Here is a 14399-nt window from a genome sequence, read left to right as displayed (position 1 = left end):
CAGTGGCCGACACAAGAGCTTCTCTATGTGTTCCCGCCCTGGCCCATGTTGGGCAGGGTACTAGACCGGGTGGCAAAGCATCCGGGCCGGATAATCCTGGTGGGTCCGGACTGGCCCAGACGTCCCTGGTATGCGGACTTGATCAGGCTCTCAGTGGACGACCCTCTGCAGCTGCCAGTGGAGCAGGGCCTGTTGCATCAGGGTCCCGTGGTGATGAAGGATCCCTCCCCTTTTGGTCTTACGGCCTGGCTATTGAGCGGTAGCGTCTGAGGAAGAAGGGCTGCTCAGACAAGGTCATCGCCACTATGCTGAGAGCAAGGAAGCGCTCTACTTCTACTGCTTACGCCAGGGTTTGGCGTACTTTTGCAGCGTGGTGTGAAGCAGGCTCACTTTCTCCCTTCACTGCTCCAATTTCTTCAGTGCTGGCGTTCCTGCAAGAAGGTCTGGAGAAAGGCCCGTCGCTCAGTTCCCTTAAAGTCCAGGTAGCGGCTCTGGCTTGCTTCAGGGGCCGCCTGAAGGGTGCTTCCCTGGCTTCGCAGCCAGATGTGGTACGTTTTCTCAAGGGAGTTAATCACCTGCGCCCTCCTCTGTGCTCAGTGGTGCCTGCGTGGAATCTCAACCTGGTGCTAAGAGCCTTGCAGAAGTCGCCTTTTGAACCCTTGTCGAGGGCATCTCTGAAAGACCTGATGTTGAAAGCAGTCTTTTTGGTGGCTATCACTTCAGCCAGAAGAGTTTCCAAGCTCCAGGCACTCTCATGTCAAGAGCCTTTTCTGCAGTTCACTGAGGCAGGAGTGACTATTGGCACAGTGCCTTCCTTCCTGCCCAAGATTGTTTCTCGCTTCCATGTGAATCAGCAGCTCTGTCTCCCTTCCTTTCGTAGGGAGGACTACCCAGAGGAATACTCTGCTCTCAAATATCTGGATGTGAGACGAGTCATCATCAGATACTTGGAAGTGACCAATGATTTCCGGAAATCGGATCATCTGTTTGTCCTGTTTGCAGGTCCTCGTAAGGGTCTGCAGGCTGCTAAGCCTACAGTGGCAAGATGGGTCAAGGAAGCCATTGCAGCGGCTTATGTGGCCGCGGGGAAGGTGCCGCCTATCCAGCTGAAGGCTCACTCCACTAGAGCTCAGGCGGCCTCGATGGCAGAGGCCGGGTCCGTCTCCTTGGAAGAGATTTGCAAGGCGGCAACTTGGGCATCGGCCCATACCTTCTCCAGGCATTACCGCTTGTCTGTGGCTGCTCGGGCGGAGGCCCGGTTTGGAGCTTCAGTGTTGCGGTCAGGGATTTCAATGTCCTGCCCTGGGTGAGTACTGCTTTGGTACATCCCACCAGTCTATGGATTGATCAGCATGATGATATGGAAGGTAAAATTATGTATCATACCTGATAATTTTCTTTCCATTAATCATAGCTGATCAATCCATAGCCCCTCCCAGATATCTGTACTGTTTATATTCTGGTTGCATTTCAGGTTCAAGTTTAGTCTTCAGTTCCTGTTCAGGAGGACTTCGTGTTCAAGTTTTTTCAATTGGATTCTTCAAGAGTTGAGACGAGTTTGTGTTACAGTGAGCTGCTGCATTCCTCTCCCCTCCGTTTTACGGGGCTGGATTGAGACATAAATTCTGCCGGCGCTCCCTCCCGCTTCGTGCGGCTGTAGGGCAGCTTTGTACCCCTCCCGCTTCGGCGGTGTTAGGGTCAGTCAGCTCCTCCCGCGGTTGCGGTTGCAGGATAAGCCAGATCCCCCCGCATCGGCGGGGTGGTGTCCTTCCCCCGCTCCGCGGGGATGAGCTGGACGGATTCCCCTCCCCCACTTGTGTGGGGATGAGCTGGGTTAATTCCCCTCCCCCGTTTCGGCGGTGGTGAGCTGGGCAGAGTGTCCCTTTGTGGGTGTAATTCTCTAAGTGCTGAGTCTTGCGGATGGAGCTTTGATATCGACATACTGAGGAGTTTCCGCAGCACATGACCACATATAGGGAGGCAAAAGCTTTGCTCTCTATCTCCACCTGCTGGTAGATGGACACAACCCACCAGTCTATGGATTGATCAGCTATGATTAATGGAAAGAAAATGATCAGGTATGATACATAATTTTACCTTGAATCATAGGATGTGTGTGGGACGTTTTCGATATGACATCTAAATCCGATTTTAGACGTTTTGTGACAAAACGTCCAGAAATCCAGTAGCGAATGTGGCCTTTTGCAAACCAGAAAAAGTCCAACTTTTTGTTTTGAAAATGGCTATTTGTTAGATATTTTTATAGTCGATGTGTCTATCTTTTAGGACCATTTTCAGGGGGAAAAGAAGTCTAGGAGAAAAACATACAAAAACAAACCATTTGAATGTACCATTGGGATGTATGGCGTGCCAGCATTCTTAGTAGACTGGCCACACAGACATCCCAAGCAGAGCAGTGGGGCACACTAGGGAGCACTGTAGTGGAGCTCTCATAAAAAGTCCTAGTTGCACATCTCACCATTACCCCATTACCCCATTATTATTGTATGGGGAGCCTCCAAAACCCACCAAAAACCTATTGTTCCCAACTGTACACTACCCCATTAGCTGTTATTCCTTCAGGTGTCACCTATATGTAGGTACAGTAGGTTTTTGATGGGTTTTGAAGGGCTCACATGTTCAACCACAAGTGTAACTGAGTGGGATATGGGCCTTGGTTCCCTTCTCTATAGTACACTGCTTTGACCACTTGGCTACTCCAGAGACCTGCTTGCTGCTCTGATAGGACTGGCGGTAACATCTGAAGGGAAAGGGAAATGAGACTTGATATACCGTCTTTCTGAGGTTTTTGCAACTATATTCAAAGCGGTTTACATATATTCAAGTACTTACTTTGTACCAGGGGCAATGGAGGGTTAAGTGACTTGCCCAGAGTCACAAGGAGCTGCAGTGGGAATCAAAATCAGTTCCCAGGGATCAAAGTCCACTGCACTAACCACTGGGCTACTCCTGAAGCTGTCATAGAGGCTGTTTTGTACTGTTTCTTTCACATCTTTGGGAGGGTGGGAGGGGATCAGTGACTACTGGGGGAGTAAGGGGGGGTCATGTCTTAATCCCTCTGGGCATCTTTTCATTTAGAGCACCTTTTTGTGACTTAGGCATGATTGAAACAGGTCTAGACCAAAATGTCTAACTTTTAGCCCTAGACATTTTTGCTTTGTTTCATTATGGCAGAAAAGCATCCAAGTTGTGGGAATGCCCAAATCTTGTTCCCAACATGCCCTCTTGTGATTTGGTTGGACTGCAGAGAAAAAAGTCTCAAATCTGAGTTTCGAAAATAGTGATTTGGACTTTATTTTCCAAAAAATGTCCAAATGCCATTTTTGAGACTTTCTTTTTTGAAAACTGAACCCCTTAATGTCTTTGTGCCTCATGTTCATATTTATGCATTCTAAAGTCCCTGTAATGTGTTTGCTTGTTTTCTTACTAGTTTAAGTAGGGGGAGAGATTCTTATTTCATTACCTTCAGTATCTTTGTCATTCATCTGTGGATCTTTGCTAGGTTTTTTCCATGAATACTGAACAGAAGTAATTGTTGAGCAGTTCCACTTTGCCCTAATCACTATCTACACATTGACTCCCAGTATCTTTGAGTCTTAATTCTATTTCTAGCCTTTCACCTTTTGACAATATACCTGAAAATAGTTTTGTCACTTTGCTTTACATCTTTTTCTCCTTCCTATGCTTTTTGCCATCCTGATTTCTTTCTTCAGACATTAGACACACTATCTCCATGAATATTAAATCCATCACCAACCCTTTTTGTGGTGTACTCTTTTACCATTTGTCTAAGCAAATTTCAGTGAACCATGTCTCTGTAATGGCCCCCATTCTAAGGGTTTCCAAATCAGGAATTATTGCCTAGACCATGAACATTTGTGTTTCTAGCCTTCCACCAATATTTAGTTTGCTTATAAAGTTTTTGTTTTGGTCACGACTCCTCTTTGTTGAGATGGTTATTTTTATGACTACTAATGTTTTTGCTGGGATGACTTCCTGAAACTTATTTTATTCCATCTGTCATCTCCTTCATCTAGTCTAAATGCCTGTCCATATATTGATTGAAATTTTCAGTCAGGATCCTTTTGCGTGCCGCAGAAAGATGTAGTTCATTATTACAATATAAATCAATATAAACAATGATGGAGGAAGGAACATGTTTGGCATCATTACCTTTATTGTTATTCCTTAGAGGCTTATCATTTATATTTAAGATCTTATCAGGAAGCTACTAGGTTACAAAATAAGGATTATTATAATGATGATATATGCAATAATGTTTCCATTTCTAGATAACTTTTTTTCAGTATTTAAAAAAAAAAATAAAAAAAAAAAAGTTCCTCAAAGTTGTTTTTCTGGACATTCCTTTCAGCCCGTTTTGTCTTGTCAACAATTTGCAGTTGTATTCTACATAAGATTTCTTCAATTGTGAATTTGTTGGAAGTGAATGACCCCACTAATACTCAACTAATCTAGATATTGAAACGGGAATGTTAGACAGATTTTCTACCTGTCTTGGCTGAAGTCTTACAGATAGTATAAAGTTTGAAGACCCATGTCTCATACATTGAGTGTTTGGTTACCAGTGACTATTAACGTTTTTGAGAGAGGATGTTACACCTTTGGTAGCAAACAAGGTTAACTGTTTATAGGAAGGATTATTTCCAGACAAATTTAAGTATGGGAAAGCACACCTCTGTCACTAATAATTTTCATCCAGTTTCTTGTCTCTTATTCTTGGACAAGATATTTGAGAAATTGGCCTTACATAAATTACAAGAGTTTTTGGAAGAATATGAGATCTTGGATGACTACCAGTTTGGTTTTTAACCTAAATTTTCAAATAATTTCAGTTTTGGTATTTCTTATGGTGCTTTTAGACATCTCAGCAGCTTTTGATATAGTCCACCATGTCTTTTTATTAGATCAGTTGAAAACCCTAGGTATTGTTGGAAGGGTCTAGGACTGGTTTTCCTAATTTCTGTCCCAGGTGTTCTGTGTGTAATTACAAGATGAGTATTCAGTATGGAAAGAGCTTAGTTCAGAAGGCTGTGGTTGGAAGAGGCTCTGTCCACTGCATGGGTGCCCTTGGTTGGTGCCCTCATTTCAATCATTTGGTCAGCTATCCCAAAGGAGGTGTGCGGCCTAGAATGTTGCATATGGCAGCTCTTGAGTTAGCATAGTTTTGGCAGCTAAGAGCATCCAGGCAGTTGTGGACAGTGGCTCTGGGTGAAGCATTTGCAAGCCTCTCCTCAGCTTAAGCTGGGAATTGGAGGCAGTCCTCTTTGTAGATGCCCCTTGCGATTGGTTCTGATCTCCTCTCAATTGTTGATTGCAGTGGTGGTAGCCAGCAGAAGACCTTGGAGGTGGTTCTGGGTGGCTGAGATGGCCTCCAAGCCATGGCTAATTACACTTCCCTTCAAGGTCCTTTTACCCATGGGGAGGCTTTGAAAAGGCTAGTGAAAGACCTAGGTGAGCACATATGAACAAGAATAGCCATACCAGGTCAGGCCAATGGTCATCTAGCCCAGTACGCTGCTTCCAACAGTGGCCAATCCAGGTCATAAGTATCTTACAGAATACTAAATAGTAGCAAGATTTCATGCTACCAATCCCAGGGTGAGCAGTGACTTCCCTCATGCCTATCTCAATAGCAGGCTATCGACTTTTCTCCCAGGAACTTGTCCAATCCTTTTTAAAACTCAGATATGCTAACCACTGCAACCATATTCTCTGGCAACAAGTTCAGAGCCTATTTGATGAATGAAAAAATATTTCCTCCTATTCGTTTTAAAAGTAATATAATATAACTTCATTGAGTGTCCTCTAGTTTTGAAAGAATAAAAAAAGATTCACTTTTACCCATTCTATACCACTCAGTATTTTGTCCTCAGGGAGGACAAGGCCATCGCAGAGAAACTGAATGAATTCTTTGCTTCGGTCTTTACAGAAGATGATATGAGAGATCTGCCTGTACCGGAAATGGTTTTCAAAGTAGTGATGCAGAGGAACTGAAAGAAATCTCGGTGAACATGGAGGATGTAATGAGCCAATACGACCAATTAAAGAGTAGTAAATCACCTGGACCGGATGGCATACATCCAAAGGTACTGAAAGTACTCAGGCATGAAATTGCTGATATGCTGTTAGTAATATATGTAATCTCATTGAAATTGTCCATAGTACCCAGTATGGCTATTCTTATGTTTTTGGTTAGGACTCTTCAGCTTGGAAAAGAGACAGATAAGGGGAGATATAATTGAGGTCTACAAAATCCTGAATGGTGTAGAATGAGTAAAAGTGAATTGATTTTTTACTCGTTCCAAAAGAACAAAGACTAGGAGACACTCAAAGTTACATGGAAATACGTTTGAAACAAATAGGAGGACATTTTTTCACTCAATGAATAGTTAAGCTCTGGAACTCTTTGCTAGAGGATGTAGTAACAGCGGTTAGCATATCTGGGTTTAAAAAAAGGGTTTGAATAAGTTCCTGGAGGAAAATTCCATAGTCTGTTATTGAGACAGACACGGGGAAGCTACTGCTTGTCCTAGGACTGGTAGCATGGAATGTTGCTACTGTTTGGGTTTCTGTCAGGTACTTGTGACCTGTCTTGGCCACTGTTGGAAACATGATACTGGACTAGATGGACCATTGGTTGGACCCAGTATGGCTGCTATTATGTTCTTATAAGCTCGAACCACTTTTTCCTCATATGAGAGGAGTTCCATCCCCTTTATCATTTTGGTTGTCCTTCTTTGAATATTTTCTAATTCTGCTATATCTTTTTTGAGATATGGTGACCAGAATTATTTCCATCCCTTTCCTAATAATTTCTAGCATCCTGTTTGCTTGTTTTTGGCTGCCGCTGCAAACTGGGCAAACGATTTCAGCATACTGTCTGTGATGATCCCAAGTTCTTTTTCTTGGGTGCTGAGTAATGTGAATCTAGCATCGAGTAACTATGATTTAGATTTTTCTTCACAATGTGCACCACTTTGCATTTGTCCATATTAAATTTCAACTGCCTTTGGATGCCAAGTCTTCCAATTTCCTACGGTCTTCGTTCAATTTTTACAGTATGCGTTTGTTTTTAACAGCTTTGAATAGTTTTGTGTCATCTGCAGATTTAATCACCTCACTTGTTCCAGTTTCCAGGTCATTTATAAATATGTTAAATAGCACCAGTCCCAGTACTGATCCCTGTGGCATTCCACTATTTCATCCTCCTTCACTTAAAAAAATAAAATAAAATGGCCATTTAGCCTTACCCTTTTTCTATCCATTAACCAGTTCCTAATCCACAACAGAACATTGCTTGCCTCCTATCCCATGACTTTTTAATTTTCTCAGGAGTCTTTCATGAGGGACTTTGTCAAAAGCTTCTGAAAATCTAGATACACTATATCAAACGACTCACCTTTATCCACATGTTTATTCACAAAAAGATGAAGCAAATTGATGAGGCAAGACTTCCCTCTGCTGAATGTATGCCAACTCTTTCCCATTAAACCATGTTTGTCTGTGTGTTCTTTATAATAGTTTCAACTTTTTTGCCTGGTACTGAAGTCAGGCTTACCAGTCTATAATTTCCCAGATCACACCTTGAACCCTTTTCAAAAATCGGTATTAGATTGGCCACCTTTCAATCTTCAGATACTATGGATGATTTTAACGACAGGTTACAGGTCACTAACAGCAGATCAGCAATTTCATGTTTGAGTTCTTTTAGTACTCTGAGGTGCATGCCATCTGGTCCAGGTGATTTTACTATTCTTTAATTTGTTGATTTGGCTCAGTACACCTTCCAGGTTCACAGACATTTCTTTCAGTTCCTCTGTATTGCCACCCTTGAAAACTGTTTCTGTTATAGGTAGATATCTTATATCTTTGTCAGTAAAGACTGAAGCAAAGAATTCATTCAATCTCTCTGCTATGGTGTTGTCTTCCCTGAGTGCCCCTTTTGCTGCTTGATGATCTAACAGTCCCACAGATTCCCTTGCAGGCTTTCTGCTTCTGGTGTTCCTGAAAAAGTTATTGCAATGATTTTTTTGCTTCTGTGGCAAGTTTCTCTTCATATTCTCTTTTAGCCTTCATTATCAGTTCTTTGTATCTAACTCACCAGTGTGTATGTTGTATTCTATTTTCTTCATTTGAATCCTTTTTCTGTTTTCTGAAAGATGTCCTTGTGGCTCTAATAGCCTTTTTCATTTCACCTGTTAACCATGCTATCTGTTGTTTGCTCTTCTTTTTACTTCTATTAATACAGGGAATACATTTGATTTAGTCTTCCAAGATGGTATTTTTAAACCAATGTCCACACCTGTTTTAAAGTCCTAACCTTAGCAGCTGATCCTTTTAGCTTCTTTTTAACTGCTTTTCTCATTTTATCATAGTTGCCCTTTCAAAAACTAAATTCTTAGGGGCCCTTTTACTAAGCCACGTAGGCGCCTACGCGCGCCAGTTTTGAACTACCATACTGTGTGGCACAGCCAGTAATTTCATTTTTTATGTGTGTTCACTGTGCGTGCCAGAAAATATATTTTATTTTCCGGCACGTAGTGCTAACTGGGTGGTAATCAGCATTGTACGCATGCTGATGATTACTACCCGGTTAATGCATGAGACCTTACCGCTAAGTGAATGGGTGGCGGTAAGGTTTCGGGCCCAAAATGGATGTGCGCCAATTTTCATTTTGCCGCACGCCCATTTTCATCCAAAAATTTTAAAAAAGAAATTTTTTGCAGGTGCTGTTAAAAATGGACCTGCGCGCATAAAAAGGCTTTTTTTGCAGGTACTCTGAAAATGGACTTGTGCACATCCAGTACACACGTGTGCACATCCAATACACACGTCTACACCAGTGCAGGCCACTTTTTGGCAACCTTAGAGTAAAAGGACCCCTTAGTGACTTCACTCCAGATACTAGCTCAGATTTGATCATGACACTGTTACCTGCATTCAACCAAGGACTAGATTTTTTTTGTTTGTTTTTTTTGTTACATTTGCACCCCGCGCTTTCCCACTCATGGCAGGCTCAATGCGGCTTACATGGGGCAATGGAGGGTTAAGTGACTTGCCCAGAGTCGCAAGGCGCTGCCTGTGCCTGAAGTGGGAATCAAACTCAGTTCCTCAGGACTAAAGTCCACCACCCTAACCACTAGGCCACTCCTCCACTCTAAAGTAGATCCTCCTCTTGTTGGTTCCTGGACCAGTTGCTCCATGAAGCAGTCATTTATTACATCTAGGAATTTTACCTCCCTGATGTGATAATATTGGGATAATTTAAATCATATAACAAAATGTCAGTCCCATCAGTATTGCAGTGTGAAGCAGGGAGACTCGAAATATCTGTAACATGATGAAGAAAAAAAGACCTCAGTGGAAAAGGCTCTGCAACATATGAACACAAAACATTGCCATCTTATATCAATCATTGGTCAGAAAAGTTCCATCTAAAAAAAAAAAAAAAAACCAACAAAAAATAATCCTCCAAACTGCACATAATATGCTTGTCTAACAAGCATATCCAGTCATATTGAATTCAAAACAGCTTTACATATATATTATTACACAAATGTTACTTATCTGAAGAGTCTGAAGTAAAGCTGTCCAATCTCAATAATCCAAAGTTCTGACAGAGGTTCCCTGTTTCACAATCACCACTTGCTGCCTCAGGGAAGACCAGAGCTCTCTCTTTGAATGAGCCATGGACATCAAAATTACAAATAAAGTATGCAGAATTTTGCACAGTTTTCAAATATTGTTCTCAGAATTTTGAAATTCCTTTGTGCAGTGTTCCCCCAGGAGTGAACACCATGTACGTTTGTTGTCTGACCAGGGTTGACTACTGCTTTGATCGCAGTGTCTCTCTTCTGCTTTCGTCTGTTTTTTTTTCTTCATTTGGTAGAAACTTAAAACACTATTTTCTACAAAACCAAAACATGGAGAAAAAGGTTTTTTTGTCTGTTTCGGAACCAAAACTGAAATTCATAAGCCTCTAAAAGGGACCCCTGTGATGGTTTTCTAGTACCCTCCTTAGTGCAGATCAGAAGAACTGTCCAGAAATCCCTCCTGGAGGAGTGCCTCTTTGGAGGTTCCTTCACAAGGACAATTATTTTGGTGGACACTTCTGCAGCTTGGTGAGGCTAGAGTTCTGGGTCTTGTCCCTTGGGGATACATTTTTGCTTTCCTGGCTGAGGTGGTTCTCTCCAGGTGGTACTATTATCCCTTTCAACAGCAAGTTTTCCCCATTTCTTGTGGGACACTTGGTTGCAGGGCCAGCCAGGAAAGTTTTGCCCCAGATGCTCATTGAGTTTTGGTACAGTAGTTGGGCATCTCCAGTGCATCGCAGATATTGGATAGACTTTTACCCTATCTGAGAGACTGTTTAAGGGTCCTGTAGTCCAAGTCCTGGATGGCACATTGGTTTACGCCCACCATGGTGGCAGTGTACTTCATTCACAGCAAAGTGTTTCCTCAAGCCTGAAGTCACAATCAGTGCGAGTGCAGGTGGCCTCCTGGGAAGAGACTTGGTTGATTGCACTTGGAAACATCTGTAAGGTGGCAATGTGGCTCTGAATGGAGCAGTAGTGCTGGGAGCATTGTCTTCCCCCTCCCAGTAAGGGATGCATTTGTACTTCCCATTGGTCGGACTGATATAGCTGGATAATAAAGAAGGTGAATTTAGTCATACTTGTTAGTTTCCTTTCCTTGAGTCCTGCTAGACTAGTTCAGGGACCTGCTTTGGAAGATTACAGTGGTCGAGGTTGTTCGGGCCTTGCCTGTTCTCTCTCTCTCTCTCTCTCTCTCTCTCTCTCTGTTTGTATATGGTTCATGAGTTATTTCATGTCATACATTGCAGTGGTTTTGATGGGGCTAAAATGGTTTGTGATAAGGTGGACCTAATCCTGCTTTGGCAGTGGCACACTTTTTTGGTTTATTTTGAATTTATGGTATATTAAAGTTATAAAGTTGATGATATCATTGGAATTGTTCAGTATTTCTACCTCCATCTACTGGTAGGAGGGTTCACAACCTGTTGGTCTGGACAGGTCTAGCAGCACTCAAGAAAATAAAATTAACAGGTATGACTAAATTTTACCTTCAGTGTTCTTGGTATTAATCTAATACAGGGGAGGACAACCTTTATACACAGAGGGCCATATGTCTAAAGCGGAAATACACAGAGCTCCATAGACCACCTGTGATAAGTAAAACATTTTACTAAAAACAAGTTTGCTGGAGTGGCTATTCTGAAAATATTTGTGAAATACAGTATTCAAAATTGCCAGAAATCTGGTTCTTGAGGTTTTCTGTGCATTCTTCCCATGGCCGCATGAAATTCAGTGGCGGACTGCCTTCAGCCCTTGAGCCGCAGGTTGCCCACCTCTGATGTTTATCATGTTTTCTTTGTTTTCTGGTATTCTCTGTACTTTAGCTGTAAATCAAGCTTACAGTGATGTAAAGAAGCTACTATATATGGTGTGTGTGGTATAAACATTCATATATGAATTATTTTTTTAACATATATTTTTAGGTTTTAGGCTTCTTTTTAAACAAAAGAAAATATGCTACATAATAACATTCATGAACTTAACATTCAATTTCTTAGGCTTTCTGCTCACTACAAAGGCTGTAGTTAAAATTCATAGAAATGTATTCTATATATTTTTGTAACAAATGTAGAAGGTTTTTGATACTGGGAGGCAAACCATATCTGATAGTGATTGCACCACTACTGAGCCTGTAAAAACCCATAAGAGGTGGGTCTGTTTTTGCCCTGTATAGGAATCTGATGGTCAAGGCTGCCCTTTCTGCCGGTGTGAGATCAAAGGAACAGAGCCGATTATAGTAGATCCATTTGACCCAAGAGATGAGAGCAGGTGCTGCAGTGTTTTGGATAGTTTTGTTATACCCTTGCTGGAATATGATGATGATGATGATCGAGAGGAATCCTTAATGATGAACCGGTTGGCTTCAGTCAGAAAGGTAACATTTTATGCATTTCTGCTATTTTTGGATTTTTGTTATGTTTTAATAAGAAGTTTAGAGAAGAAAATTCTAATCTTTAGGAAAGATACTTTAACAGACTTTAATGATTTCACAGTATTGCCATTATTTGATGGGTGGAAAATATGTTTAAAATGAGTCTTGTTAGAGTTTTCATCTTCCTACTATTCTGAATAATTATGATAGTATAATCAGATAAAGAATATTTAAATACTTTAGGGGTATATTTACTAAGGTGCGTTAGCATTTTTAAAGTGCCTTTAAAGTTAAGGCGTGTTAAACGCTAATGTGCCTATACATTTCTATGGGCACATTAGCGTTTAATGCACGTTAACCATTAACACACGTTAACCATGCTAAGGTGCCTAAAGCATACCTTAGTAAACATAGGTGTTAATCTGTTCATGGGAATGGAATGTTCAGATTATAATTAATTTGTTTATTATTGGATTTACTATACTGCTTTGACCTGCTTTCCAGAAAACAAAATGCTAATTATAAATAGGATGGATATCCTCATTCATTTAAACAATAAAGCTACTTGCAAAACCAAGGAACAGAAGAGCTGCTCATTACACTGAATGGAAAAACAAGCGTTTAGTGTACATATCCAGCACTGTTGACATCTACATAGGGCTAATCCATGTTCAGATCCTCAAAATTACAGGCTTTTATCACACACAACATTTGCTTAATCTTGTGTTTCTCTGCCTTGTCTGGTTTATATTAAGTAAGGTTTGGGATGGGATGAGGATTGTCTGAAAAATTGTCCAGATAATGGCAAATATTTAGCTGCTATCTGGATACCTTGTGCATTTAGTTTAGGCCCACCAAATAGCAGACCCAAACTTAAATGGATGGTGCAAGCATAGTGACCTTACCATCTGTATAATCAGCTCCACTAACTGTACACATAGCAGTTCTGAACATATAGATCAATCTAATTGCTGGTGCCAGCTTTTAAATTATTATGGCTATTGTGTTGGCGGAAAATCCGTCCCATTGTTTTTGCCCATTAGCATTTTGTTTGTTTTTCCTTTTCTTTCTTTTTTTTTTTAATTTTAAGACAACATGTAGCCAGTGATTTTCACTTGTGAGGACAATAATATCCTGCTTGTCCTTGAAGAAAGCACAGTTGCTTCCTTGTAACAGATGTTCTCTAAGGAAAGCAGGTTACTGATACTGCAAAACTTCCCTACTTCTGTGGGTAGGTGCTGGCTTATTGATTTACATAAATATGATTACCTTCTCCAAAATTGAGTACAGATAGAAAAGGTATAATGTAAGAATTAAAACTGAAGATGACAAAGTTATAGCTTAGTGTAAAAAGATTGTAAAATTAACAAAAAGCCCAGTTAAAAAAAAATCTGTTTTCCTGAAGCTTCTCCTTGTATAGCTAACTATTGAATTGAGATGACCTATGCTGATGCAGGAACTTCTGCACAAGTTTAGTAGATCAGTCTGGAAAGCTCTGCAACTTTGTAAACAATACTTCAACCATAGGCTTATTAGATAATGTCTCTGGACTGATATTGTGTGTTCCTTCGAGAACAGCTGCTACAGGTAAGCATTTTTGTTTTACTGTGATTTATTTTTTACTTGGATTTAAACTCTTCAATAAACTTACTTTATGATTACAATATAATTTGGAGGTCAGGAGATGAAAAAAACCCCCAAACAAACCAGATTTTGCCAAGGCTTTACAAGCCTGCCTTGGGGACCCCTCAGCTTGTCAGGTGTTCAGGGAGCCACAATGAATATGCATGAGATAAATTTGTATACATTGGGGGACTGCACATGCAAGTTCATGCCTATACCTTGTGGATCTCCTTAAAATCTGATTGGCAGTGGGGTCCCCAAGCCAAGTTTTGGGAATTTCTGATTTGTACCTTAGTTCATATAACAGAACCAGAAAAGCTAAAATGAGTATCAAAATGTTTTTAAAAAAAAAGTTACTAGTAAGTACTAACAGTGGTAGATTTAATGTTTATTTCAGGACAACAACCTGTCCCATAGTAATCACAGCAATAAGTTTAGGGTCCTGTTTATTAAGGTGTTCGCTATAGGTGCACTAAAAATGACTGCGTGCTAATGATAAGAGACACCCATTATATTCCCACACTAATTTTTAGCATGTGCTAAAAGGTTTGTGCGCCTACAGCGCGGCTTAGTAAACAGAGCCCTTAATGTTTATTTCAGCTCATCTATCCAACTGTAAAATAGGATTCTGATTCATTTGACTTGAACAGAAAGAGTGCTTCAAAGATGCGGACTTCCTTCACTTGAGTGGAAAGCTATAGACTTTAGTATGACTTCAAGTATGTTTTATATTTAATTGAAATAGCTTTCCCCATTGTACCTTTCTG

The 14399-nt window shown here is 40.9% G+C and overlaps 1 protein-coding gene across 2 annotated transcripts in view; it reads left to right on the top strand.

Annotated features, from left to right (window-relative positions):
- CBLB (Cbl proto-oncogene B) overlaps nt 1–14399 on the top strand; it is a 213690-nt gene that overhangs the window by 141450 nt on the left and 57841 nt on the right. For both annotated transcript variants that reach the window (XM_030204169.1, XM_030204170.1), the window contains one exon: nt 11812–12012. In XM_030204169.1, coding sequence (XP_030060029.1) covers nt 11812–12012 — 201 coding nt within the window. The remainder of the gene's footprint in view (nt 1–11811; nt 12013–14399) is intronic.

This window comes from Microcaecilia unicolor, chromosome 5 (assembly GCF_901765095.1).
Source record: "Microcaecilia unicolor chromosome 5, aMicUni1.1, whole genome shotgun sequence".
Lineage (NCBI taxonomy): Eukaryota > Metazoa > Chordata > Amphibia > Gymnophiona > Siphonopidae > Microcaecilia > Microcaecilia unicolor.
Note: the sequence above shows the minus strand (reverse complement) of the source record. Positions and strands in the feature narration are given on the sequence as shown.